General features: G+C 40.5%; 1 protein-coding gene across 5 annotated transcripts in view; it reads left to right on the forward strand.

Annotated features, from left to right (window-relative positions):
- LOC121289392 (mesoderm induction early response protein 1-like) overlaps positions 1–27,812 on the forward strand; it is a 51,828-nt gene that overhangs the window by 18,463 nt on the left and 5,553 nt on the right. For 3 of the 5 annotated variants that reach the window (XM_041208780.1, XM_041208785.1, XM_041208784.1), the window contains 9 exons: positions 7,117–7,335; positions 10,688–10,820; positions 12,191–12,255; positions 15,192–15,264; positions 17,628–17,779; positions 21,786–21,867; positions 23,209–23,303; positions 25,420–25,547; positions 26,960–27,099. In XM_041208780.1, the coding sequence (XP_041064714.1) occupies positions 7,117–7,335; positions 10,688–10,820; positions 12,191–12,255; positions 15,192–15,264; positions 17,628–17,779; positions 21,786–21,867; positions 23,209–23,303; positions 25,420–25,547; positions 26,960–27,099 (1,087 nt within the window). The remainder of the gene's footprint in view (positions 1–7,116; positions 7,336–10,687; positions 10,821–12,190; positions 12,256–15,191; positions 15,265–17,627; positions 17,780–21,785; positions 21,868–23,208; positions 23,304–25,419; positions 25,548–26,959; positions 27,100–27,812) is intronic. The other 2 variants (XM_041208782.1, XM_041208781.1) reach the window with 2 other exon arrangements.

Raw genomic sequence — 27,812 nt, forward strand, 5'->3', positions numbered from 1 at the left:
CAGACCAGTAAGTTTAACTTTGGTGGTTGGGAAGCTTCTAGAAACAATTGTTCAGGATGGAATCAGTAGTTATTGGAAAATGTGGGCTGATTAGGAAGAGCCAGCATGGATTTCTTAAGGGAAAATTGTGTTTAATTTCCTGGAGTTTTTTGAAGAGGTATTAGAGAGGGTTGAATTACCTGGAAAAACTCAGCAGGTCTGGCAGCATCGGCGGAGAAGAAAAGAGTTGACGTTTCGAGTCCTCATGACCCTTCTCGAAACCTCAACTCTTTTCTTCTCCGCCGATGCTGCCAGACCTGCTGAGTTTTTCCAGGTAATTCTGTTTTTGTTTTGGATTTCCAGCATCCGCAGTTTTTTTGTTTTTATTAGAGAGGGTTGATATGGGTAATGAAATTGATGGACTTCCAGAAGGCATTTGATACAGTGCCACACAAACAGACTTGCAAGAAAAGTTATGGTTCATGGAACAAAAGGGACAGTAGCAATGTGGAGACAGAATTGGCTGAGTAATAGGAAACAATGACTAATGGTTAATGGATATTTTTCAGGCTGGGGGAAGATTTGTACTAGAGCGCCCCAGGGGTTGGTATTGGGATCCTTGCTTTTCCTGATATACGTTAATGATCTAGATCTTGGTGTGCAGGGGACAATTTTAAAGTTTGCAAATGATACAAAATTTGGGAGCATTGTAAACTGTGAGGACGACAGTGTAGGACGTCAAGGACATATACAAGTTAGTGGAGTAGGCAGTTTAGGTGGCTGATGAAGTTCAATGCAGAGAAGTGTGAGGTGATCCATTTTGGCAGAAGGAACATAGAGCGACAATATAAAATAAGGAGTACAACACCAAGGAGCAGAGGGACCTGGGTGTATATATGCATAAGTCATTAAAGGTACCCGGACTAGTGGACAGAGTAGTTAATAAAACATAGAGTATCCTATGCTTGATTAATAGGGGCATAGATTAATAGGAGCAAGGAGGTTATGCCGAACTTCTATAAGACCCCTTCGACAGAACGGGTCATGAGGACTCGAAACGTCAACTCTTTTCTTCTCCGCCGATGCTGCCAGACCTGCTGAGTTTTTCCAGGTAATTCTGTTTTTGTTTTGGATTTCCAGCATCCGCAGTTTTTTTGTTTTTATCTCTACTTTCTTGATACTGCTTTGATCTCAGCTGTTCTGTTCCTAGTTGCCTAATTGGGCTAACTCTGCTAATTTTTGTATAGTGCATTTGAATACCTCAGAATTTATCTGCTGTAATATGAAGAAAGTAGAACTTTTAATTTCAAAAGGCTTTTAAGTACCAAATATATCTATATACCAAAGAGCCTGGGTAGGTAGGAAAATGCTTGACAAATTTAGATTTTGGAGATGATTTATTACAGACAAAGATGTCAAAAAGCAAAGTTTATTGCAATTTTCCCATGCACCAACATTTTTCTAACTTCTCCATTATCACATTTTGGATTTTCTACCTATTTCATCAGTAATGATCTTGGATGAGTTATATTAAACTGTTGCCTTTAAACTTTATTCGCGGGTACTAAATTCTCTGACCAGGAAGGCTGGAAAATATACATTGAGCCAAACAAACCAGTTTGTGATATAGTGCTACTTGCATATCACTGCAGCCTGAGATCATATGAACCATTAACTTATTCCAGGCAAGTAATTGGGTGATTATGTATTTCTGACTTAATTCTTGCGAGCCTCTTGTTGAGGTTAATTAGTTCTGGATCACCTTTTTTGTTTGAAAAACAGCAGAAGGTAGTTTCTTGCTGGCCCCAAGCATGGGGCAGTGGCAGTAATCAGTTTAATTGGTAGCCTTACAGGTTAAGCCTAAGATGGAGAAAGGTAGAGGTCAAATTGCTAGCTTGCTGTTCAGATAGGCAAAAAAAACACTGGGAATGGAATTTTCTCAAGCCATTGGAGGCATGTTTCTGAGCCTGCGAGTTGGGAAAATTGTAGAAAATGATGCGTAGTCAGTATCCCAAGGTGATCCCACCCTCTTGCTTTCCAGGACAGAAGCAGCAGGAAACTCCTGTGGGTCTGGCGGGAAGCCAGTTTAAGTACTTAAGGGGCAATTCGTGATTTTTGTACATTGATTCCCTTATTCCAACAGCTCAGGAGTTGCATGCTGTTTCTGCAGCCTGGAAGGTTGGAGAAGGCATGTGCACCTCGAAGAATTTTTTCAGTGAAGCTGTCAAGCTGGGAAGGTTCTGATCAGTTATGTTGAAAAGCTCCAACCTTGACCAGGTGGGAGGCTGGTGTTCAAAGCGATAGTGCTTTCACTGTTCAACTGGTGATTGCCAACTTGTTGGATGGCACCTTGCCTGTCAATCACTTTACCCACCTTCAGCCGCCCTTCCCTGCATGTGAACAGCTTATGCAGCGCCACCATCCATCTCTGCTGAGAGTTATGGGCAGGAGGCAAATGTATCAGCAGGAGCAACACCATCTGCCTTCTCAGCCATATGGCAGATAAAAATGGATACTGAGATCAACTTGAAACAGGCAAAGGGTCAGCTCTCATGACATGCCTAAAGCACTCGTGTCTCAAGAGACCCAGACTCTGAGGTCATTGCTGACATCTGCAGCCTCCTTGAACAAGACCTCCCTCTCAGTGGAACGGTTGGGTGTGCATTGCCAGTGGCTGACAAAGTGCCTGTCTTGGAGATGAACTCTCCTTGTCTCACCCTGCCAAGTTGTGCGCTGTCTTCTGCAAGAAGAGAAAGCAAGGAGGTGTGTGTCATTGTAATAGCTTTTGTGGACAGGAGGTAAGGACAACATTTTTGGAAGGTCATTAATAGGCAAAGATGTGAGAGGGAACTAGGCTTAGGGTAAGCGGAGTGTTGGATACTCAGATGGGGTTGTGATGTGTCTGTAGGGAGAGGTTATGAGTGTAGCTATAGAGGATGTTGATCTGTAGCATGCTCTGCAAGGGAGTGCCAGGAACTCATAGTCTGGGTATTGGCACCTGAAATTATGGCACTCTCCTGTCATGTCCTCCTGAGGTACTGGATCCTCTTGGTGCAAGGTCTCAAGGTTGGAAGTACCGCGTTCTCACTTCCTCAGCCGCTCTCATCCAGGTCTGTTTGATTGGAAAGGCTGTCCCCCTCCTCCTGTCCATGGAACTCATCTCACTGCAGCCCTTTAGTTCCCTCAAGTGGACCAGTAACAGCAGAGGAGGTGGGAGTGGATGCTGCAGCCTGCAAAATCCAAGTGCTTCTGAACTTTTTGAAACATGCCATGGTTCCTTTTAAACAGAATGGCCACATCCCTCCCAACCCCCCTTAATTGGCCTGGGAGGTGGATTCTTCATTAGTTTGCTCTGGTAAAGAGCAACCAGAAGAGCCTATAATGGAGAGATCAGGTTCACAACCCGAAGATAGGTCTATTATTGTGCCAGAAACTAAGATGGTAAGATTCCCCACATGATCTGGAATTGTTCCTACGAGTTATGCTGAAGGGGCATAAGTACAAGCTTAAGAACAGAGAGTTGATCAGCCCTTAATACGATAATTGTCGTTTGCTAATAAGGCACATATAGTGTACCTTATTTGTTAGCAGGAGTGATAATGAATCAAGATGAATGTATAGTGAAATAAAAACTGAAAATACTAGAAATAATCAGGTCAGGCAACATCTCTCTCCACAAATCCTACCTGACCTACCATGTGCTTGAGTATTTCAAGCACTTTCTGTTTTTACTTCGGGCATCTGCAGTACTTTGCTTTTGTGAAAGCTTGGTGAGATTTACTACAAATGTTTCTCTATTCAGTCCCTTAACAACTGCAAAAAGATTTTTATTTACATTTGACATTTCTCAATAAACTGTCATTCAGACTTGGAATGTTGAAGAAGTGCATGTGACAGGTCATGAGTATAGTTCATTTAACATGGGCCTTTATTAATGCCACCTCTGAGTCTCCCTACTTTAAGGCTAGATATTGGGCCCCAAAGATGACCTGGAAAGTGGGATTCACTTGTGAGAGGTTCAGTCTAGTCTCTAAGGAATACCAAGAGTAGTTTGAATCTCTGCCTGTACTGAAGGCACTGGTGATCTGGCAACATGTTGGCATCCCCCTTGTACCTTGCCCAAGTTGTCCATGTATGATCCTAGAAGTAGATTGATAAGTTATTCAGATGTGGATGCACATCACAGTCGAACCCAATATTTTCAGTTCGCTCCCAGATGATACTGCACGAGTTCTTTGGGGCAGCATCCTAGGCCCAGTAGTCTTCAGGTGACCTTCCTCCAGCATAAGGTCAGTTGTGGGGATGTTCGCTGATTGCTGTATTTAGTTCCATTATAATGAAGTAGTCCAAACCTGTGTAGAGCAAGACCTGGATAACACTTAGACTGCTGAGTCCAAGCCACATTAATGCCACTTAAATGCCTGGCAATGACCACCTCCAAACAGAGAGGGTCTAATCACCTTCCTGAATCTTCTACCATCTACATTCTGGGGGGTTACCATTGACCATAAGCTTACTGAACCAGCGACATAAATATTGTGCTTACAAGAGCATGTCAGAGGCTAGGTTTTTACTTGTTCATGGCAAATGGACATCACTATCGAGGTCAGCATTTACTTCTCTTCCCAATTGCCCCAAACAGAGTGGCTTGCAAGGCCAATTCAGAGGGCAATTGAACATTGGCCACGTTTCTATGGTTCTGGAGTCACAATGGAACTTTTGCAGAATGGAATTCGAGTCATATTGCCACACCGCTCCTCGTTACTTATCTGGAAATCCAGCTGTCCTTTCTCACCTGACCTTCCAGCTCAGACTGAATGGGAACTGTGTAGGGCAGTGCGCTCCTGAGGTCATCAGTCGAATGCTGAAGAGGTACAAGGGAAGCAAATCAGCGGAGGCTTTAGTGGAGTACAGAAAGTGCAAGCTGGAGCTAAAGAAAGCAATTAGGAGAGCAAAGAGGGAATATGAGCAAGCTCTGGCTGGTAAAAGGGAAAATCCCAAGATGTTCCATAAGTATATCAATGGGAAAAGGATAACCAATGAAAGAGTAGGGCCCATAAGGAGCGAGGGGGCAATCAATGGGTGGAGCCAGAGCACATCGCTAGAGTGTTGAATGAATACTTCACATCCGTCTTCACCCAAGAGAATGAGGATGAAGGTATCGAACTCAGGGAGAGAGACTGCGAGGTTCTTAAGCAAATTGATATAGGGAGTGACAAGGTATTGGAGGTGTTGGCAGGCTTAAAAGTGGACAAATCTCCAGGTCCGGATGATTTGTGTCCCAGACTGCTGAGGTAGGCAAGGGAGGATATCGCAAGGGCTCTGACCTAAATTTTTAATTCCTCTCTGGCCACGGGGGAGGTGCCAGAGGACTGGAGAACAGCTAATCTGGTTCCGCTATTTAAGAAGGGTTGTAGAGATAAGCCAGAGAACTACAGGCCAGAGAGTCTCACATCAGTGGTAGGGAAACAATTGGAGAAAATTCTGAAAGAGAGACTCTATCTCCACTTGGAGAGGCAAGGTTTGATCAGGGATAGTCAGCATGGCTTTGAAAGAGGGAGGTCATGCCTAACAAATTTGATTGAATTTTTTGGGGAAACGACCAGGTGTGTAGATGAGGGTAGTGCAATTGATGTAGTTTATATGGATTTCAGCAAAGCCTTTGACAAGGTCCCACATGGGAGACTTATAAAGAAGGCAAATGCACGTGGGAAACAGGGTAATTTGATAAGGTGGATTCAAAATTGGCTTAGTTGTAAGAGACAGAGGGTGATGACAGAAAGCTGCTTTAGTGACTGGAAGCCAGTGTCCAGTGGCGTACCACAGGGATCTGTGCTGGCTCCCCTATTATTTGTTATTTACATAAACGACATAGATGATATGTGGTGGGGTAGGATTAGTAAGTTTGCGGATGACACAAAGAATGGCCGGGTGGTTAACAGTGAGGTTGAGTGCCTTGGGCTACAGGAAGATATAGACAGGATGGTCAAATGGGCAGATAAGTGGCAGATGGAATTTAACCTTGAAAAGTGTGAGGTGATACACTTTGGGAGGAACAATTTGACAAGGAAGTATTCAATGAACGGCATGACACTAGGAAGTTCCGAGGAACAAAGGGAACTTGGCGTGTGTGTCCATATGTCTCTGAAGGTGGAGGGGCATGTTAGGGGGTGGTGAAAAAGGCATATGGGTCACTTGCCTTGATCAATTGAGGCATAGATTACAAAAGTAGGGAAGTCATGTTGGAGTTGCATAGAACCTTGGTGAGGCCACAGCTGGAGTATTGTGTGCAGTTCTGGTCATCACATTATAGGAAGGATGCAGTTCTGGTCATCACATTATAGGAAGGATGTGATTGCGCTGGAGGAGGTGCAGAGGAGATTCACCAGGGTGTTGCCTGGGATGAAACATTTAAGTTATGAAGAGAGGTTGGATAGACTTGGGTTGTGTTCGTTGGAGCAGAGAAGACTGAGGGGCGACCTGATCAAGGTGTACAATATTATGAGCGGCATGGATAGGGAGCAGTTGTTCCCCTTAGTTGAAGAGTCAGTCACAAGGGGACACAAGTTCAAAGTGAGGGGCAGGTGGTTTAGGGGGAATGTGAGGAAAAACTTTTTTACCCCGAGGGTGGTGACTGTCTGGAATGCACTGCCTGGGAGGGTGGTGGAGGTGGGTTGCCTCACATCCTTTAAAAAGTACCTGGATGAGCACTTGGCACGTCATAACATTCAAGTCTGTGGGCCAAGTGCTGGTAAATGGGATTAAGTGGTTAGGTCAGGTGTTTCTCATGTGCCGGTGCAGACTCGATGGCCGAAGGGCCTCTTCTGCACTGTGATTCTGTGATAAGGAAGACACACCTTTTTTTAAAGCACTAGCTGTGACCTGGGATCACCTTATCTGTGGCTTAGTATTAGACTTCGAACTATTTTTAAGCAGTCTCTCATATTTCCCCTCCGGCCTTCTCCCCCAGCCCCAGTTTGATTGATTTCATAAAAGAAAAGTGAAACTTTGGGTGTCCGCAGCTGTTGAATTGTCTCAAGCAATGTTGATGAAACACAGTGGTTATTTCTTGTGTCAGCCTTTTAGAAAATAGTCGCTTCTTTTAAGTGGACATCTCTCATGTTTTGCTTTTTTTAGGAAGGTGAAATGCCAATCCAAGATTTATTAAATTTGTATGGTTATGGTAAAACTGTTCCATTCCCTGATGAGGAAGACGATGATGATGACGATGATGATGAAGATGAGGATGATGAAGCAGAGGAGGATGATGATGGAGATGAAGGAGATAACGAAGAAAATAGTGGAAGTAGTGAAGTTCCAGAGGCAGAGGATCTACCCGTCTTAAATCTAAATCAGGTTAGTTAAAAGTTTTGGGAACAACGTTATCCACGTAACTAGCCCTGGTGGCCAGAGCTAGGAATTTCTTTGAAGCACTTGTGGTTCCAGTGTTACTGGGGTTTTTAATAAAGTGAGTGTCCAACCATTCATTAAAAAATGCCATTCTAGATTTTTGTCCTTCCAAACTTAGGTTGTCTATGTAGGAATGTAACTGTACTAGTCTTTGATTTCTTTGCTCTTATCATTACTCAACCTCATCCTTGTTACAAACTCTCCAAAGTCTTGCTCTTCAGATTGCTATTTCACATGACCTTACTGCATCAGCAGTTTCAGTCATTATTACGGATAGTATAGATTGTGATTTATAAGTCAACCCGGCATGCAAGCTGACCCCATTTCTTTGACGGCAAAATTCAGGTTCAGGCTTACACTTGGCATATAAGTTGGCCCCGTTTTATGATAAGAAATTATACCAGCATATTAGGAGTTGGCCTCAATTTTTCATCTCAGAAATGCATGTTTTGCTCACCTTAAGTTGGTGCATGGGAATTTAAGACACACACCCACGCAGCATAACGTACCTGACAAATGACAAACAAAAATGGGTCCTCCGGCAAAAAGAACGAATTATGAAGCTGGTTTCATATGAAGCTAAAAGCTGTAATATTTGCTAACATGTCAAATAACTGCTGCAGCAAGGGAATTCGATGTTAATGAAATACTAATGGAAGAAGGAGGAAGATGCCCAAGACCAAATGCGCCATGAGAACAGGGACCAACCACTGGCCTGCTCTTGAGAAGCATGTACCGGAACGGGCCCTCAAATCGTCATTGGTTACATCTTCACCAGAAATGCAATGTGTATATATGCATTTAAGTGGGCCAAAACAAACCCCCGAGTCCAGCAAAGACTTTAGAGCATCCGCTAGTTGGTATACCTGCTTAACTTGACGAAAATGTCTAGTGTTGCAACAGAAGACCAAGATACTACCAAAAGACCTCTGACGAAATTACTAGTTTCCAACAATTCTTCATCAGAAAATGACAAAAACAGGTACCCATTAAGTCGCATCAGCAATATGGATGATACAGCCATGAATTTGACATGCTCAGCAACCAAACTGGAGCGGAAAGGTTCAAAAGCAGTTCAAGTGAAAATCGCAGGACATGAGCTGTGTTACTAGCCTGCATGGCCAATGGAACAAAATTAAAAACAAAAATAAAAATACCTGGAAAAACTCAGCAGGTCTGACAGCATCTGCGGCGAGGAACACAGTTAAACGTTTTGAGACTGTATGACTCTTCAACAGAACAAAATTCAACAATTTTAGATCATGAACTCTCTTCTCCATCCCCACCTATTTCCATTATTTTTAAATGTATTTCCATCCACTGTCTTATCTCTACCTTTTAGCCTTTTTCGATTTCTCCCCCCCCCCCCCCCCCCCCCAACCCAACCCACCCCCCACCCCACCCCCACTAGGGCTATCTGGACCTTGCTCATCCTGCTTTCTACCCTTAATGTCACCTATTAGCACATTTCTTAGCTAATATCAACCCTTCTTTGTCCTTTTGTCTATGACATCTTTTGGCAATCTCCAACTATCGCTGGCCCTCTATCCAGCTCTATTTGTCCCACCCCCCCTTAAACCAGCTTATATTTCACCTCTGTTCTATTTTTCCTTAGTTCTGTTGAAGAGTCATACGGACTCGAAACATTAACTCATTTCCTCTCTCCAGATGCTGTCAGACCTGCTGAGTTTTTCCAGGTATTTTTATTTTGTTTCAGATTTCCAGCATCCAGAGTTTTTTGCTTTTATCTTAGGAACAAAATTAAAGCCTATTGTAATTTTCAAACGTAAAACCATGCCAAAAATCAAATTTCCGGCAGGAATTTGTATGTATGACTGTGGATGGGTGAGTGAGGAGTGTAGTTGTGGATCAATAATGGGGAATTTGCATCCCAAGGCCCTACAAAAAGAACGCTTTATTATTGTGGAACATATTCAGATTCCATATAACCAATGAGATCAGGAGGTGCCTTTGAAGAAATAACACCCAAATTGAAGTTATCTCAGGGGGTCTAATGCCCAGAATTCAACCTTTTTAGATGTGTGCCTTAGCAAACCATTCAAGGATCATGTTCACACTGAATAGAATAGATGGATTGTTGAGGGAGAAAAACCTTCACAAAGAATGCAACTGCGCTAGCTCATCACTGCAAACAGATGTTCTCTCCCCCCTGCTTGGTACCTCTAAACTTCCTCAAAGATCCATCCTGGGATCCTTTTTTTACTATAGCTAATATACGTATATATGTTTTCCCTATGTAACATCAAGTGGCTGGGTCTGCTTTCATGTCTATGTTGATACCCAACCTTGCTTCTCCAGCACCTGTCTTGATATGTCTGTGCTATGATCTGCCTGTCTTGCTTAGCTCATGGCTGATCCAGGATTTTCGCCAAATGAAATTGGGGGTAACATAATCATTGTTTTTGGGCACGACCAAATGTTGTTGCTCTGGCTGTGCACAGACTCACTATTCTGTTCAGTGCAGAGCTGAGTTTCAAAATTCATATCACATCAATCCTCGGGTCTTATACTTGGAACTTGCAACATAGACCTAACTTAGTGCTCTGACACTGAAGCTTATTGAAATAGTTAATCTCTGGAGAAGAGGTGAACTTTCTTGAGTATGATGACCCTTGCTTGTTCCTAATTATGTGTATATTTATAAATGAAAAGCTGAACACAGGAAGTTGGCAACAGAAGATTATAAACCCATTTGTAAAGGGCAAGGAAAGGATATAGAAATACAACTGAGGGGAATTAAAAAGTAAAAGCAGGCAAAGTATTTTATATTTTTGAAGTTGATAACATACTTGGAACTGTTGTATGTGTTTCTTCCCCTCTTTTTAAAGAAAAGCACCCCAAGTCTCAGTCTTTGAAGTAACTATGGTAATTTTCGTGTAGGTTTTCAACTTTGATTCATACAGAGTGTTCTTAAAATCTTTGTAAAACTTCAAAATTTATGAAATTTAGATGTACACATGATGGAAACTTTTTCATCCAATTAATTGAGTTGGATGGTACAGTTTCCTATAATGAGCAGTGAATTTTCTTCTCACAACTGTTTGGACCCCAATTCTGCTAGCCAAAACAAAGTTCTCCTCTTCATCTACTGTTGCCGTTTTAATCAGGACAGCATTAACTTTAAATGAATTATGCTTTCATATGCCTTTCACAAATTGGTTCTATTGTGTGCACCCAAAGTTGCATAAGAATTTTTATAAACTTTTTTTTGATCCTTTGTTCATAAGACTTTGAATTGACTGAGCTGTGTTTTGGATATCTTTTATGATTTCTACAGCAAGAAATACCAAAAAACTCACGTGGACCAGATGATGAAACTCTGTCTTCTAACGATGACCTTGCACCATTGATTACCTCACAAGATGTACAAGAGATGATCCGTCCACGCAGATGTAAATACTTAGACATAGGTATACTTCTTTGTGCATGTATGTGAAAGTAGCCAACTTAAGCACCTTCTCCCATTGCCAAAAATATTCCCAGCAGCTATTTCAGCCTCTGTTATTGCTGGAGTAACTAAGATTTTGCAACAGCTGAGAACTGTTCCAATAACTTGCACTTGGGGCAAAAGTTTAAGTGACATTGCCCATTAGTTAAACTTGGGGTGTCATTAATGGGTGACATTGATTCTAATAATGGAGTAATGTGCTCAATACAGTTGGCTAAAGATCAGTAGCATATGTGACTATAGTTTTCACTTTTACTGAGTGATTGATATCAACGGGTTTTCAATAATGTGAGTTAAGAACCAGATATTAACCACCAATGCCACAGTGAAGGGCTTAATTAAACTTCAGGCTACACAATTTTCATATAAAAGTTGCTGCTACTTTAAGTTGAAGTTGGCAATCATTGCCATTTTGGAGTTCAGAGCCCCTGAATTTTCTTTCACGTTTGAGGACTTGGTAACATTGAAGTTAGCTATCAGCTTTTTAAATTAATTTGAGATTTTTTGCATTTGTGCCGGAGTTAATAAGTAGATAAACTTGCATTGTAAACAAGCTATTCCCTTTATTTCTGACCAGTCTTTCACTGTAGTTCATATAACCACAAAGCGCACCTGTATGGTTCTGTGCTTCCCTTTAATAGACCTAATGCACCTTTAATAACTTTATTACCAATGCCTTCTGATAAACTGGCATCAATTATTCATGACTAAATGTGACCGCCTGTGTGTGTCTAAAACCCTCTTGGGATGCCCATCTTCAGTTTTGGATTTCTATATTTGTCATTATTGCCATTTGTCTACATAGTAATGGCCCAAATAAAATTAAGTAAATCTCAAATTGTTTTCTCCTTTTCACTCCCTATTAATCCTTGTTGTATTTATGCCAAACTAGTTGGCCGTCAGAACAATTTGGAAAATGATTGGTCTCTGACTGAAAAATCCAATTTGTGAAGCATTTGTTTTAAACCAATCAAGTCAAAACTGTAAAGGTTAATATGCCAGCATCTAAATCAGAGTTCACAGGAAGTGGTGTAATTCTGTCCTGAACAAAGTGTACCATGAGTTGGTACATGGTACAGTGCTGATGCATTGGCAGTTAAAGTTGCAAAATCCTAAATGAACATTCATAGATTGAAACTGTGGCACCTATATAAATGCAAAAGAGTAGAAAGTGTAAGTTTTGTGCCAAGTATTAAAAAAAAACTCTTGTTCAAAAATAGAAGTTGTAAATCAGTTGTCTCATGATAAAATCTCAAATGATTTCTATAAATCAGAACTCTATATATTTCATAACTAACTCTAGGCAGAAAATTGACCTGTTAACATTCATAGGCAATGAAGGGGAAGAAGAATCTGATGATGATGAAGATTATGTGCCCTCAGAAGACTGGAAAAAGGTACCATTGTGTTTCAGTATTTTTCGCTCAATACCTATTTGGCTTAAATGTACTGTTAAATTGGAAATATGTTTCTGATGATACAAAACATTTTCTTATTCTCCCAATTGTTTTCTTCTCCACTGTTCCTATGTAATGCTCCAGCTACAGCTGACTTTCTTTCTAGCCTCCACGAATGCTAAATGCAAGACTGTTAAAATGTGCATGAACCAGCATAATGAGTCCTTTGTTTCTGCTTGATGCCTCCATTACACTAATATAGTTATGCTATGTGGTGTATATTGGTCTTCCCACATGGCCATATTTTATGTCTAATCTCAAAGGTCCAAATTAAATTCTATCTAGGATCAAATTCTACAATATAGTGTATTCTACCTACATGTGAATTGAAACTCTTGCTTTTGATATCATAGTACATCTATCTGTCATGTATTAAACTTGGTACGTGGGGCATGTGTATCATTGAATATTTGTAAGTACCTGCTATTCCTGTAAATAATGCTGTGGTGGGAATTTTCATTGTTAAAGGGATCACATTGAACTATTAACAGCCTGGATCATACACAATAGCTAGTAACTTAATGACAGCACCAGATTCCTATAATTTATTTAGATTATTTCTCAAAATGTTTTCATTTTTGTTTTATTATTTGTAGGGATTGTAATTTCTGATGTCCAGAATAAGGACTTAAACATTTTTAAAATGGAAAGAAAGACATACATCACAATAAACATGATTTAAATGTAATCAATCAAATTCCTTTTGTGCCTTCCATTTGAATGGTTCAGCCTCTCTCAAAAGGCTGGACTTAGAATCAGAGCATTGGATGAAAATGTTGATTCCAAGAGCTGAATTTAGATTGTGGAGTCTGAGAATGTGCAGCATGCCTTAATTTCCAGCACACTTCAGTATAGTTGGACCAGTAGCTCGCTGGGCTGGTGTATCATTCTAGCAGTTTCTGCTTGAAGGCATTTCACAATTTGGAGAATCAGAAGATCAGATTTTAAAATCCTATTCAATGTTTTTTTAAAAAGGGAAGCTGTGTGATAGAGAAAAAAGCATTGAAGAGATTTTATGTACATTTTTGTGTTCTGTAACCCCAAGTAAATTGATTAGGATTCCTTAAATATGGGGTGGAGCTTAATCCAGCCCGTCATGCCAGGGAATATGGTGGTTGGGTCCACATAATTGCAGGAGAGGCCGCAAGTCTGTGCTGGCAGTGGGGAAAACCTCCTGCGATTAAGCCTGAGGCAGGAGGGGCCGATACCAATAATGAGCCAATTGACGCCAATTATCCCAGAGCCCATCCCAGCTCAGGGATTAAGTGCGAGTTGCATGCTTGGCCTAAATAGCCAAGTGGTTATGGTACTGGGTTTGTAACCCCATGATCAAGAGTTCAAATCTCACAATGGCAAACTATGAAACAATGTAACTTCATCTGAAACAGATGGAAACAGGTTTACTCAAAAGAGTATCAAGAATTCAAATCTCACAATGGCAAAACTATGAAACAATGTAACTTCATCTGAAACAGATGGAAACGGGTTTGTACTCGAAAGAGTTGCATGGCTTACCCATGCCCCCCAAAGGCCCCCTAGCAGCCTACCAGAGGGATTCCCTCGTCAGGCGCCCTGTGCCTGATTGAGGGACTCAGCACCAGGTGAGGGTGATTTTTGCCAGCCCCTCCCCACCCCAACTCCCACCAATCATCACCCCTCTCCTTCCAGTGAAGGCCTTACAGCATTACCAGCAACAGCCACCACTCAGTTTTCCTGCCAGCAATGAAGACAGGCAGGATTTCTGTCCCAGAGATGGCCCGACACCTGGATAGTTCATTTACTTCTGGAGGGGAGCCCCGACTAAATTGATGCAGGTTCTACTGCAGTCCCTGCTACTGACATTTAATCCAGACTAAGGTGTTTCTCTTTACTGTAATTGTTTCAGCTGCAGATCTCTTCATAGCCTTGCCCGAAACTTGGACACAAAAGCTGAGAGGTTATATTACCTGCCCCACGACCATGAAGGCAGCATTAGATACCAGGCGGAGTCTTGGCAAAATTGATGGCCATGGTCAAAGGGAAAAATGTCCAATGGTTAGAGTCATACCTGGCACGAAAATAGTTGTGGTTGTCAGCGTATCACTGCAGCAGTACTTGAGGGGCACATCCCAATCCAACCATTTTAAGCTGTTTTAAGCAGTTGCCTTCCCTCTATAATAAAGTCAGGAATAAGTCTGTTCATTGATGATTGCAATGTTAAGTTCCATTCACAACTCCTGACAATGATGCAGCCCAAGCAAATCTGTGACAGATCTGGATGACCACTAGGCTTGGGTTGACAATTGGCAAGCAACATTTCCCAACAACCTCCATTAATCTAAGTCAACTAGTAACTCGCATTATTCCTTGTCACACTTTCAGTTTTAGCTAATCTACAATAGGCAAGATTTTTTAACGGTCAGTGTATTCTTCCTCTTCCCTGTTCTGAGGCAGCTCATATATATATATATATATATATATATATATACCTTTGCTTTTATTATTGGGAAAATAAAGTTGAATATGTTATCACTCTCTCCTTTAAATGATATTTAAGCTTAAATGTAAAAATGTTAATAGATGTTACATAAATTGAGTTTAGATAAGTTTTTTATTAAGACTTTTAAAATCTCAGCTAATTGCAGGTGCTTTTGTATTGTTCTAGTGTAGTGCTAGTGCCACCGACTTCTGACTCATGGGTCCCCTGCAGTCAGCAACAATATCAAAGTAAACTTGTCAGATTTTCCAAGGCCAGCAGGCGGGAAGACCCATATTTTACTGTATCTTACCGACTGCCAGCCTTGTAAGTGCAATATAATAGCAACTTAAAAGGAATTGCTTAATATAACACTAGTTTCCAAATGCTGATCATAAAAATGGTTGGTCTTGCTTTTCAGGAGATCATGGTGGGATCCCAATACCAGGCTGAAGTTCCTGTAGGCTTTTATAAATACAAAGAGAATGAAAAAGGTAAGCTCTTTAAAATTGTAAAGTCTGAGCAAAGATGAAATGTGTAAGTCTGCATTGGGTGAGGGAACCAGTTGTCTATTAGACTCAGCATTGTAAACTGTGTTCTAGTTATAATGCTTGTAGATAGCAGAAAGTTTCTTTTCAACCTTTCTAATTTTAGAGCATATACAAAACTAAAGGACTAAAATAAACCTGCACCCTTGTTTTGTGAAACAGCCTGTGTAATCTTTTATGACTTTTCAACTACTCTTCAGATCAATTATTATTATCCTGCCAGGTTTCATAGTTACCAATTATGGCTATATTCTGTAAGGAAAAATATGCCAGTAATTCCAGCAATTGGTTTCTCACACCGAACATTGATGTGGAAAACAATGAATGCTGTCTCTATATCCTGTGTGTTTCACACCATGTAAACTATCTTATTGTCTGGTATTGAAATTCATTACACTGTTAGTATTGCTATTGGTTGCTCTCACTTCATGGATCTAAGTGGAGTGACTCATATTATGAACAATGTTCTCCCTGACCCAACCAGATTAAATATTTCCCAGCAGAATTTAGACATTCTGAACTAGCCTTTTATTCCCTAACCTTTTCAGAGAAAGTTATTTTCCACAGAAATTGTTACCATTGTGTTATTAACACAGTACTGTGACATCTGTTTTGAGCCCTAAGTTGTGGAAGAAACCACCTACCATTATGCCACCAGTAATCTTTAGTGCCAGTAGTACTTTTGGAATGGTAATCCACAGATGTTCCAACTTTGCTTAGAATTTGTACATGTTTCCAAAAATTCAAGTGTATATATTTTTGCATACCCCAGCAGGAGTCATTGTTTAAATATAGGTATGATTCCATAGCTGTCACCAACCTTTGAGTAATTCACTCAAGCTTGGATTATGAGTAGTGGCAGGCTATTCTACTGTGGAGATATCACAAATGTGTTTAATTCTGTTTACATCTGATGTCCATACATTCCTATTCAAAGCTACCATCTTTAGCAATTTGGAATAAGAATGACCAAATTTTATTTAGACTCTTGAAGCTAAGTATGACAACCATAAAAGCTAAAATCGAAGATGTTACAAGCAACTGAATTCATCTGATCTGTACTAGCAAAATTCAAAATTAACCCCTCTGCTTGATAAACCTCAGTATTCATTGTCTGTGCCCTTGAGTCATGCGACCAAAGAGGTTTCTGGTTTGAGTCCTGGTTTGTGGTGTTAGCTGACCTCTGCTTGGATGGTGTGGCACAACGGATAGCAAATGCTAAGCTGCTCAAATCCCAGAGGGGAACTTGAAACAACTGCCACAGCTGTTTTGCAATTTGTATTTTTATTTAGAGATGCATTCCTTGAATTCAGTAATAATAAGTCGACCGAGTCTCAGGTTTTTTTTACAAAACAAAATTAAACATTTATTAATAAAAGAAATAATTTAAAGCACATACATAGGTTTACAAATCACTATTATAGTATACTACTATAATAGTATCATAGCATATACTACTAAACTAATAGTATCATAGCATATACTACTGTACTATAGTATCATAGTACCAATTTCCCAAAGTGAGCTTTGGGAAAAATAAACACTGTTTGGCTTCTTCTAGCTGAATGTAACATTTCACCCTCCTTTGAAATTCAAACCACTCTGGCTTATCAAAAAATGCAAATTTTCCTTTACACCTCATTCTAAAACTTCAGCCATGTTTACTTATTTAGCATTTCAAACCTAGCTTCTCTTATACATCAAAGTCTTCAGATCAGCTGTCTTTAATTCAGTTAAGTCCCACACGGACACAAACACAGACAATTCAAACCCCACTATTCCTACTTTACAATTAGTCCCAATAACATTATGAAAATTACTGTATTTTCGTGACAGTGGGGTACTACAATAAACTTTGGTATCTTGGGGCTAGGAGGAAGTCAGCATAGGTTCCTGCTCCTGATTGTTATCCAACTTCCTGAAAACTGTGTGGAGAAAGGGATTGGACGTGACACTGATAACTCCTCCTATCAAATAGCCTGCTGACATCCTTTGTCTAGGCTTGCATGTGAAGAGCGGTCACTTGAGTGAGCTACCACAGCTCTTCCATCACTTGAAAAATTTTATGTCATAATAATTTGCCACTTGGAGACAAAAGATGTAGGGAAATAAAAATAAAAAAACTCTCCCTTTGTTTTTAATCCGCCTAATCTTTCCTTCAGATATCAAAGATTTTTTGTAAGCCGTAAGGATTTGTCATATCTTTTATAAAAGTGGTGCCCTTTTTTAAAATAAAATGCGTAGTGAACACAAGTGTGTGACCTAGATAAAGCTGTACACTAATGAATCTTATAAAAATCTATGTCTAGTATATGAGAATGAAGACCAGTTGTTGTGGAATCCTGATTTTCTACCTGAGAATAAAGTGGTGGAATTTCTTTGTGATGCTAGTAAGCGCACGGGTGAGGAGAAAGGATTGGATGCAATACCAGAAGGCTCGCACATAAAAGACAATGAACAGGTTTGTTGTGCACATTGCAATTGAAAATGGTTGTTTTATCTGTTACAGAGGAGCAACTTACAAACAAAGTCGGAATTTTACAAAGTAATGTTCTAAATTGTTGCTGAATTTAAAAGTCCTCAAACTCTATATCTACTTCTTTTGATCCTGTTCATGCAAGCATGGGAATATGGTATTACATTTGATTGAAACAAACCAATCACTTGGAGATTATAAGGAGGTAGTGGCAAACTTGCCTTGGGTAAAATCACAATTTGCCATGGCACGATTTGGACCCAGGTCCCCAGAGCATTAACCCAGAGACCCGGGGTAATCCTCTGGGGACCTGGGTTCGAATCCTGCCACAGCAGCACTTGGTAAAATTTGAATTCAATAAAAACCTGGAATTAAAAGTCTAATATGACCATGAAACCGTTGTCAATTGTTGAAATAAAAATTTTTTTTTTAAAAAAGCCATCCATCTGGTTCACTATTGTCCTTTAGGGAAGGAAATCTGCCATTGTTACCTAGTCTGGCTTACATGCGACTCCAGACCCACAGCAGTGTGGTTGACTCTTAAATGCCCTCTGAAATGGCCTAGCAAGCTACTCAGTTGTAGGAAACTGCTACAAAGTCTCAAAAAGGAATGAAACCGGATGGACCACCCGGCATTGACCTAGGCACCGGAAACGATAATGGCAAACTCAGCCCTGTTGACCCTGCAAAGTCGTCCTTACTAACATCTGGGGGCAGTGCCAAAATTAGGAGAGTTATCTCACAGACTAGTCAAGCAACAGCCTGACATAGTCATCCTCACGGAATCATATCTTACAGATAATGTCCAGACATCATCATCTCCATCCCTGAGTATGTCTTGTCCCACTGGCAGGACAGACCCAGCAGGGGTGGGGGCACAGTGGTATACAGTCAGGAGGGAGTTGCCCTGGATGCCTCAACATCAACTCTGGACCCCATGAAGTCTCGCGGCATCAGGTCAAACATGGGCAAGGAAACCTCCTGCTGATTACCACATACTGCCATCCCTCAGCTGATGAATCTGTGCTCCTCCATGTTGAACGTCATTTGGAGGAAGCACTAAGGCTGGCAAGGGCACAAAATGTACTCTGGGTGGAGGACTTCAGTGCCCATCAAGAGTGGTTCGGTTAAATGGCATAGCTGCCAGACTGGGTCTGCGGCAGGTGGTGAGGGAACCGACAAGAGGGAAAAAGCATATTTGACCTCATCCTCACCAACCTGCCTGCCACAGATGCATCTGTCCATGACAGTATCAGTTGGAGTGACCATCGCACAGTCATTGTGGAGACGAAGTCCCACCTTCACACTGAGGATACCCTCCATCGTATTGAGTGGCACTACCACTGTGTTAAATGGGATAGATTTCGAACAGATCTAGCAACTCAAGGCTGGGCATCCATGAGGCGCTGTGGGCCATCAGCAACCGCAGAATCATACTTGAACACAATCTGTATCTCATGGCCCTGCATATCCCCCACTCTAGCAATACCATCAAGCCAGGGGGTCAACCCTGGTTCAATGAAGATTGCAGGAGGGCATACCAGGAGCAGCAGCAGGCATACCTAAAAATGAGATGTCAACCTGGTGAAGCTATAAAACAGGACTACTTGCGTGCCAAATAGCATAAGCAGCAAGTGGTTGATAGAGCTAAGCGATCCCACATCCAACAGACTAGATCTAAGCTCTGCAGTCCTGCCACATCCAGTCATGAATGGTGGTGGACAATTAAACAACTCACTGGAGGAGCTGGCTCCACCAACGCCCCCATCCTCAATGACGGAGGAGCCCAGCACAGCAGTGCAAAAGATGAGGCTGAAGCATTCGCAACAATCTTCAGCCAGATGTGCTGAGTGGATGGCCCATCTCGGCCTCCAGAGGTCCGCAGCATCACAGATGCCAGCCTTCAGCCAACTCGATTCATTCCACGTGATATCAAGAAACGGCTAAAGGCATTGGATACTGCAAAGGCTATGGGCTCTGACAATATTCCGGCAATAGCCCAGAATTTGCCATGCAGCTACAACACTGGGCATCTACCCAGCTGTGTGGAAAATTGCCCAGGTATGTCCTGTACACAAAAGCAGGACAAATCCAACCTGGCCAATCACCCGCCCCATCAGTCTACTCTCAATCATCAGTAAAGTAATGGAAGGGGTCATCAGCAGTGCTATCAAGCAGCACATGTTCAGCAATAACTTGCTCACTGATGCCCAGTTTGGGTTCCGCCAGGGTCACTCAGCTCCTGACCTTATTACAGCCTTGGTTCAAACGTGAACAAAAGAGCTGAACTGCCGAGGTGAGAGTGACTGCCCTTGACATCAAGACAGCTTTTGATCGAGAGTGCATCAAGGAGCCCTAGCAAAACTGGAGTCAATGGGAATCGGGGGGGAAACTCTCCGCTGGTTGGCATCATACTTCGAGAACAGAAGATGGTTGTGGTTGTTGGAGGTCAGTCATCTCAGGTCCAGGACATAACTGCAGGAGTTCCTCAGGGTAGTGTCCTAGGCCCAACCATCTTCAGCTGCTTCAGCAATGACCTTCCTTTCATCATAAGGTCAGAAGTGGGGATGTTTGCTGATGATTGCACAATGTTCACCATTCGCAACTCCTCAGATACTGAAGCAGTGCGCGTCCAAATGCAGCAAGACCTGGACAATATCGAGGCTTGGGCTGACAAGTGGCAAGTAACATTCGTGCCACACAAGTGCCTGGCAATGACCATCTGCAACAGAGAGAATCTAACCATCGTCCCTTGATGTTCAATGGCATTATCATCACTGTATCCCCCACTATCAACATCCTGGGGGTTACCATTGACCGGAAACTGAACTGGACTAGCCATATAAATAGAGCAGGCCAGAGGCTAGGAATCGTGCAACGAGTAACTCACCTGACTCCCCAAAGCCTGTTTGTCATCTACAAGGAGCAAGTCAAGAATGTGATGGAATACTCCCCACTTGCCTGGATGAGTGCAGCTCCCACAACACTCAAGAAGCTGGACACCATCCAGGACAAAGCAGTCCGCTTGATTGGCACCACATCCACAAACATTCACTCCCTCCGCCACCGATGCACAGTAACAGCAGTGTGTATCATCTACAAGATGCACTGCAGGAATTCACCAAGGCTCCTTAGACAGCACCTTCTAAACCCACAACCACTGCCACTTAGAAGGACAAGGGCAGCAGACAGTTGGGAAAACCACCACCTAGAAGTTCCCCTCCAAGTCACTCACCATCCTGACTTGGAAATAGATCGCCATTCCTTCGCTGTTTCTGGGTCAAAATCCTGGAACTCCCTTTCTCATAGCACTGTGGGCGTATCTACACCACATGGACTGCAGCGGTTCAAGAAGACAGCTCACCACCACCTTCTCAAGGGCAACTAGGGATGGGCAATAAATGCTGGCCCAGCCAGCGAAGCCCACATCCTGTGAATGATTTAAAAAAAATAACATACATGAAGATGAAAACAAAATACTGATGATGCTGGAAATCTGAAATAAAAACAAAAAATGCTGGAAAACTCAGCAGGTCTGGCAGCATCAATGGAGCGAGAAACAGTTGAAGGCTTTGAGTCCGTATTGCACTTCTTCATAGCTAAAGAGAAGTAGAAATGTGATGGATTTTATACTGTTTGAGGGGTGAAGCAAGATAGAAGGACAGGGATAAGTGGGAGCTAAGGAGAGATTGACAAAGATGTCATTGACATGAGACAAAAGGAGTGTTAATGGTAAGTGGTAAAGACTGACAACAGTGCATGGTAGTGGCATAAAAGTAAGAGCAGAATGTGTTAATAGTAGAACAAGGGTCAGCGCCCTGTGAAAGCACTACATAGAAACCAGTGGATCTAATTTTACAAACCAAACTTTGTTTTTGGTGAGAGTCCTTCAAAATATCATAACATACAATAAAATCTTACTAACAAAATAACATTTGATTACTAATCGAGAAAAATCCACAGATATAAAGATTCCTTTTATCTTTTTCAGGCGTTGTATGAGTTGGTTAAATGCAACTTTGATACAGAGGAAGCATTGCGAAGATTGAGATTTAATGTGAAGGCAGCCAGAGGTAAAAACATATTAATTCCCCACTAGGTGGTGGTGTTTCCTTTGCAGTTGAAAGTATTACAGCCTAGCATATTCAAAACCATTGCAACTTGGCTTTGCAATAATTCTTTTTAGTTGTATTAAAGATCAGTTGGATAAAATGTTTCCATGCATTTTTCCAAGTACCTATCTTTGCCCCAAATTCTAACTTCAAGATTGTCTTTCAGATGCTTCAGTTAACTTTGGTCAGATGTTTCCTCCACTTGAGGGATGTTGGGTGAAGTCAGCATTGTGTTTTTTTTTATTCCTGTGTTCATAAAATTAAGCTGTAATTCTATAATATACTTGCCCCTATTTCCATGTTTGGCTTATACCTTGGCCTTAGTTGAGTGTTTGTTTTTCCAATATTGAATTGAGAAATGTGATTACTCTCAGCTAGTTGCTGACTGTATTTTTGTAACTGCAGTGATTTTTTTTCACGTTGTGTAGTATATCCTTATGAATATTTTTAAGTTTCATGAGTTCTGTGTTTACTGAACTCACTGTGCCAATATTAATCCCAAAATAATAACTTTTAAACAGTTTTGGTGGGATTTTCTGTGGTGTCCTTAAATCCCACCGTCAGCATTATAATAGAGTGAAGCCTCTAAGTAAGTATTACCATATCCAAAGAAGTAAATACTAATTTATCTAGTCTGTCATTACCTAGGTGCTGGATATTTAAAAATCAAATGCACAGTAGCTTGGAAACTTTTGATAGGAATAATTGTGATTTCTTTGACCATCTGTTGCCCCTTTTAATGGGACATAGCCCATTGTTACTGCAAGATCAGCCACCTTTTTTAGGTGCAGTACTTGGATAGGAGGCCAACCCAGTGTGATGAGGCATTGGATCACTGAAGTAGTGCTGAGAGTAACGAGATGAAGATTTTATTTTCTCCGCTACCAAAAATTGTCAAACAGCACCAAGTGACTGATTCTGGGCACTTTACAGTTATTTAGAACCAAGAAACTTCCCCAGTGGCAAGTAAAATAAACAAAAGGAAAGCTGCCTGCAGGTCACCTGAAAGCAACAGAAACCTGGATATGGATCACTGATCTATAGCAGCTGTGATCTAGGGAGCTTGTTCTCATAATTCGTAATATATAAAAAAAGCTTGGATGAAATATCTGTAAATACAAGTCTCACAGCTGGCTGAGAACCTGTTTTTAATGTCAGTTAGCCAGTCTGTAGTCAGTGCCATATCTCAGCACTGCTGCAAATATTACTCAGACTTTTGAATTACAGCACCAGTATATTTAATACTTGTGAATTGTGTTGAGGTATGAACCATTTTTGCTCTTTTTTTCCCATTTACTGTAGAAGAACTCTCAATTTGGAGTGAAGAAGAATGTAGGAATTTTGAACAGGGACTTAAGGCATATGGAAAAGATTTCCATCTGATCCAGGCTAATAAGGTATAAAATCTCTCATCCATGTTTGTAATCCTGAACTGAATTTCCAGGATTAACTGTTGATGTATTGGAAAATTCTATTCGTAATATATAAAAAAAGCTTGGATGAAATATCTGTAAATACAATTTATAGAATATAATTCTATAAATGTTATCAGGGTTTGAAATGCCAGCTAGCAAGCCCATTTTATATTATAAGGCAGCCAACATGCTGTGTCTGGACCAAACTCACTTTGAAAGGTAATTTCACTGTTCTCCTTCAGAAGTAAAATGACACTAGGGAAAAGCTGCAGCCAGAAACAAGTTGAAATGTGATTTCAGGATGACCATACACAAATGTTATTCATATTCAGTTCTATTTCAGCTAAGCATTCCAGTGGAGTAGTTCTGCAGATGAAATGGGAATGATTCTATGAACCTCCTGTAGGTGTGTTATTTATTAGTGCATATATATATCCTGGTATTGCCAGCAGAACTAGAATACCCATTAGAACCTGTGTAATGAAATTCTGTGGATTCTATATAAAAAACAATAGTCCTCCACTCAAATTTACATTGAGAAAAGCAGTTTACTTTCTAGTACAAATAATTGTGTAAAGTTATTTTCATGCAGTATAATGAAACTGCCTTTCCATCGTCACTGATCCATCCATAAATAATTAATTATAATTTTTTTAGTTAAGTAATAGAAGGTCTCTTATGGCAATGTTCACAATGAACCAGAGTTTTTAATAAGAACGAGGGTTCTATGTCAAGTATCATTAAAGGTACACTCGCTTATCAGCATTGGGATTGGCCCTGACATCTGAAAACATTGAGAAGGGGGCCTGAGATTTAGCAGTACAAGAACGGGATTCAATATCTACCAGTATATTTTGAGGGGTTTTTAAGTTCTAGGGGAGGTGGGAAGGCATTCCAAGATTGTGGGAAAACTAGAGTAGCAGGCTCTAGGAACACTTGGAAAGACCTTGGAATCTGGGATCAATGGGGAATTTAAAAATCTTTAGTAACTATGATAGATCAGGTTGCATAAGGAATGTAGTCCAAGAAAGGTGTCCTGGGAATGGGAGGGAGTACTAGGAGCATGTGTTCTGGAGTCCAGTTAAGCTGGGGAAGGAGGCTTGGGAGTTGAGAGAACAGAAGCTGATGGAATTGGGTTGCTGATAGTTGGTTCGGCAGGCTCTAGTAGTTTTGTGATGTAAAGAAATTAAGAACAGGGCTGAAATTGCACTTGAATACTTTTCGGCCATCATACCCAAACCCCTCTGAAATATATCAGATGTACCATTGGGCACCCCCACCAAAACTTCCTCTGAATTTTATCGTTTTCGGCCTTATAGCAGTTAGTGCACTATTAATAAGTTTGTCGACTTTCAGTTTTTAAAATAAAAAATAAATTTCTATAAACAGAAGTTATGCTCAAAAATTCAGTAATTGTTGCCATTTCCCAGATCTTACATTTTAAAATCCCTTGTCCCACCCCCCCGCAAAAGAAAAATCATTTGGTGAGAAAGGTTTTAACAATCTTCGTTGGCAGGAAAACAAAGAAACCTCAACTGCTAAGAGGCTTTGTTTAACTGAGTACTTCATAGTAAGAAATATTGAAAATGAGACCTGCCTGAAATGAGTATGTTCAGTCTCTAGTTTTTGTTTAAAGCCATTTAGAGAAAACAGCTATATTCTCCAAGCTGAGGAAATGCAATGCAGCTGCAAATTAAACCTAGTATTTCATGCTGGGAAATACTGAAAATTGCATGTTCTCAGACTATGCAAATATGGTTAGAGATACTGCAACTTTTTTCCTTGTGTATGTTTTCATTGAAACCTAGCGTTTTTGAGGCACGTTCAGGTTCTTGAACTAAATTCTTTAAAATTTATTAGAAGACACAATATAAAGGCAATTCATATGCAAGATACTTTATGTATAACTAGATTTGAAACATTTATACATACTAATAGTTGAACAGCAAAATAATTTGGCGTAAAAGACTAAAACAAACAGCAAACAAAACTTGCCTTCCAGGAAATAACTTTGTTAATTCTAATTATGCATATACTTAATTTTATGGTGCGAAAATATTTTATTACTGATTATTTCTTCTTAATGTTAACATTTCAGGTGAGAACACGGTCAGTAGGGGATTGTGTAGCATTTTATTACATGTGGAAGAAGTCTGAGCGTTATGATTTTTTTGCACAGCAGACTAGATTCGGAAAAAAGAAATACAATCTTCATCCAGGTGTTACGTAAGTATTTTTGTACTACTGACAGTCAATAGTTGCATAATCATCTTCGAGTTCTCTGAAGGCAGGTCCTTGGCAATTAATTCTTTAGTACAGGTGGGGCAAGGAGGTAGGCCCTGAGTCTACCTCTGCCAGACAGAGGTCAAACTCCATGCTGTTAGCATTAATCTGATCCACAAGCCAGCTCTCTAGCTAAATGGTTCCCCCAGTTGTATAATATGATGCCAATTTATTTTCTGTTGTGTTGTGTATTGCTGGCTTTTCCCAGCATATCAATGCGTACTATTGTGTTTTTAAACTGCCATATCCCTTTTCCCTTCCATAGTCCAGTTGTGTTGTATAAAGCTCTGATAAAGAAATTGGTGCAGTGGATTATGTTTAGATACAAGAGAGGCTTCATGTAGCAAAGGTTTTGGTCTGACCCTGGTTCCCCAGAAAAATTGTATTGAATTTTACTTTGATCCAAAGTGGAACCGTGATATATTAAGTATAGTCGTTCAACTGCGTTGTACTCCCCTGCTGCTGGTTTTCTAAGCTCCTTCTGTAGTTGCATCTGGCCGGATATTCCTGGGACAAATAGTATGGTAGCCTCCCACATTATCATCTAGCATTGGTCTGCTGCTGTTTTGTTCTCTGACTGGGGCCAGGACATTCAGTGCTTTCCATGATTTTTTTTAATTTGGAGGCCAGTAGTGTAAGTAATATCAAATTCGGAGATACTCCCTCTTCAGCGGATAATGCACCAGCAGAGGAACAGTATTGAAACCAGTCTGGTATGATTCCCTTTCTCACTGGCAAGGAATCAGAGCAGAAAGGGACAAGCTTGCATTGGAAATAATATTCTAGGAGTGTAATCTCAGCAGGTGGCCTGAGCAGAAATCCTAATGTATCAATGCGCTTGGCTAATATCTTTAATTTCATGTTAATTTGTTTAGTAGTACTACTGCATATCCACCTGCTCTAAAGCTGTTGTTCTGATTAAATCAAATCATTGTTAGCAACTTGAGTATAAATGCTGTTGTAATTTTTAAAGTGAACTTTTTAAAAACCCATTAGAAAATTGGTTGTCACTCCTGGTTTCTGGTTGTACATCCATGCTAAAATATTGTACAAAGAAACTAAAAACCATTATGATAATCAGTATCCTATCCTGGAGAAACATGGAGTCTTAGTGCATCATTAATCAGTTTTTGGTTTAGTTATGTAGAAATGCTATTGTAGTTAACAGACAGAAGGCTTGCAAGTGGGGTTCATATGGCAGGGAAGGGTTATGTGCATGGTAGAAAAAAGCAAGTCGTGGCACAGAGAAAAATGTTTCTTTTAAATATGCACTTCTAGTGGACCCAGTCAGAAGTTGAAGCCAGTTTGAAAAGGCTGGTTAGGCTTTTGTGTAACAAATCTGAAATTGGTTTTAGGGATTATATGGACCGTCTCCTGGATGAAACTGAGAGCACAGCTTCCAGTTGTGCACCTTCACCACCTCCAACCACCTCAAACAGTAGCAGTAGTCAGACAGAAAGGGAAGACACTGCTGCAATAGGAAGTAATATGAATGGTGAGTTGTGAATCAACTTCTTGTCTTGATTTAAGGCTCAATCCTTGCTGCTTATGCATTATTTGCTGTGAAGTTGCTGTGCATTGCTTTTACTGTTAACTTTGTCATCATAAAACATTTGAAATTTAAAACAACTATCAGATTTTTATTCTCTTCACTGCTCAAGTTTAAAGGGTCTATATTTTCTTCAATATACCTCATTTTAGTTGCCTATACTTTAGCACTACAATTTCAGCAAGTATACTATTGAAGCAGTAGCTTAGGAGACATTATCTAATGCTATCCTTTATTGAGCATGCATCTTAAAATTAGTTTAGTTTGTCTGAAGCTACTTTGATATTTTCTGGGCTCCTTTCTCTATGCTGGAGAATTACTAGATGAAGAACAATCTTTGGTTTTATCTTCCTTTATTGTGCTCTTACTAATTTGGAGTGAACTTGCATTTGTTTTGATGCCCAAAACCATCCCTGACAAATTGACCAGAAAATGTAAAATGTCTGAGGCTTACAATGTGAAGTTGATCGAATAAGGCAGAAGAGTTTTTTTTGAAAATATTAAACATGCATTACTAAGTAAAAATCAATACTTTAGTTTCAGATATTTATCTGTAGTACACTAATGTTTATGGCAGTTATTGTTTGTTCTGACTACATATATTAAGGACTTCCTCCACCAAATGTCAGAAGTAGACAAAAGAAATTACATACCTAGTA

The sequence above is a fragment of the Carcharodon carcharias genome, chromosome 16 (assembly GCF_017639515.1).
Source record: "Carcharodon carcharias isolate sCarCar2 chromosome 16, sCarCar2.pri, whole genome shotgun sequence".
Lineage (NCBI taxonomy): Eukaryota > Metazoa > Chordata > Chondrichthyes > Lamniformes > Lamnidae > Carcharodon > Carcharodon carcharias.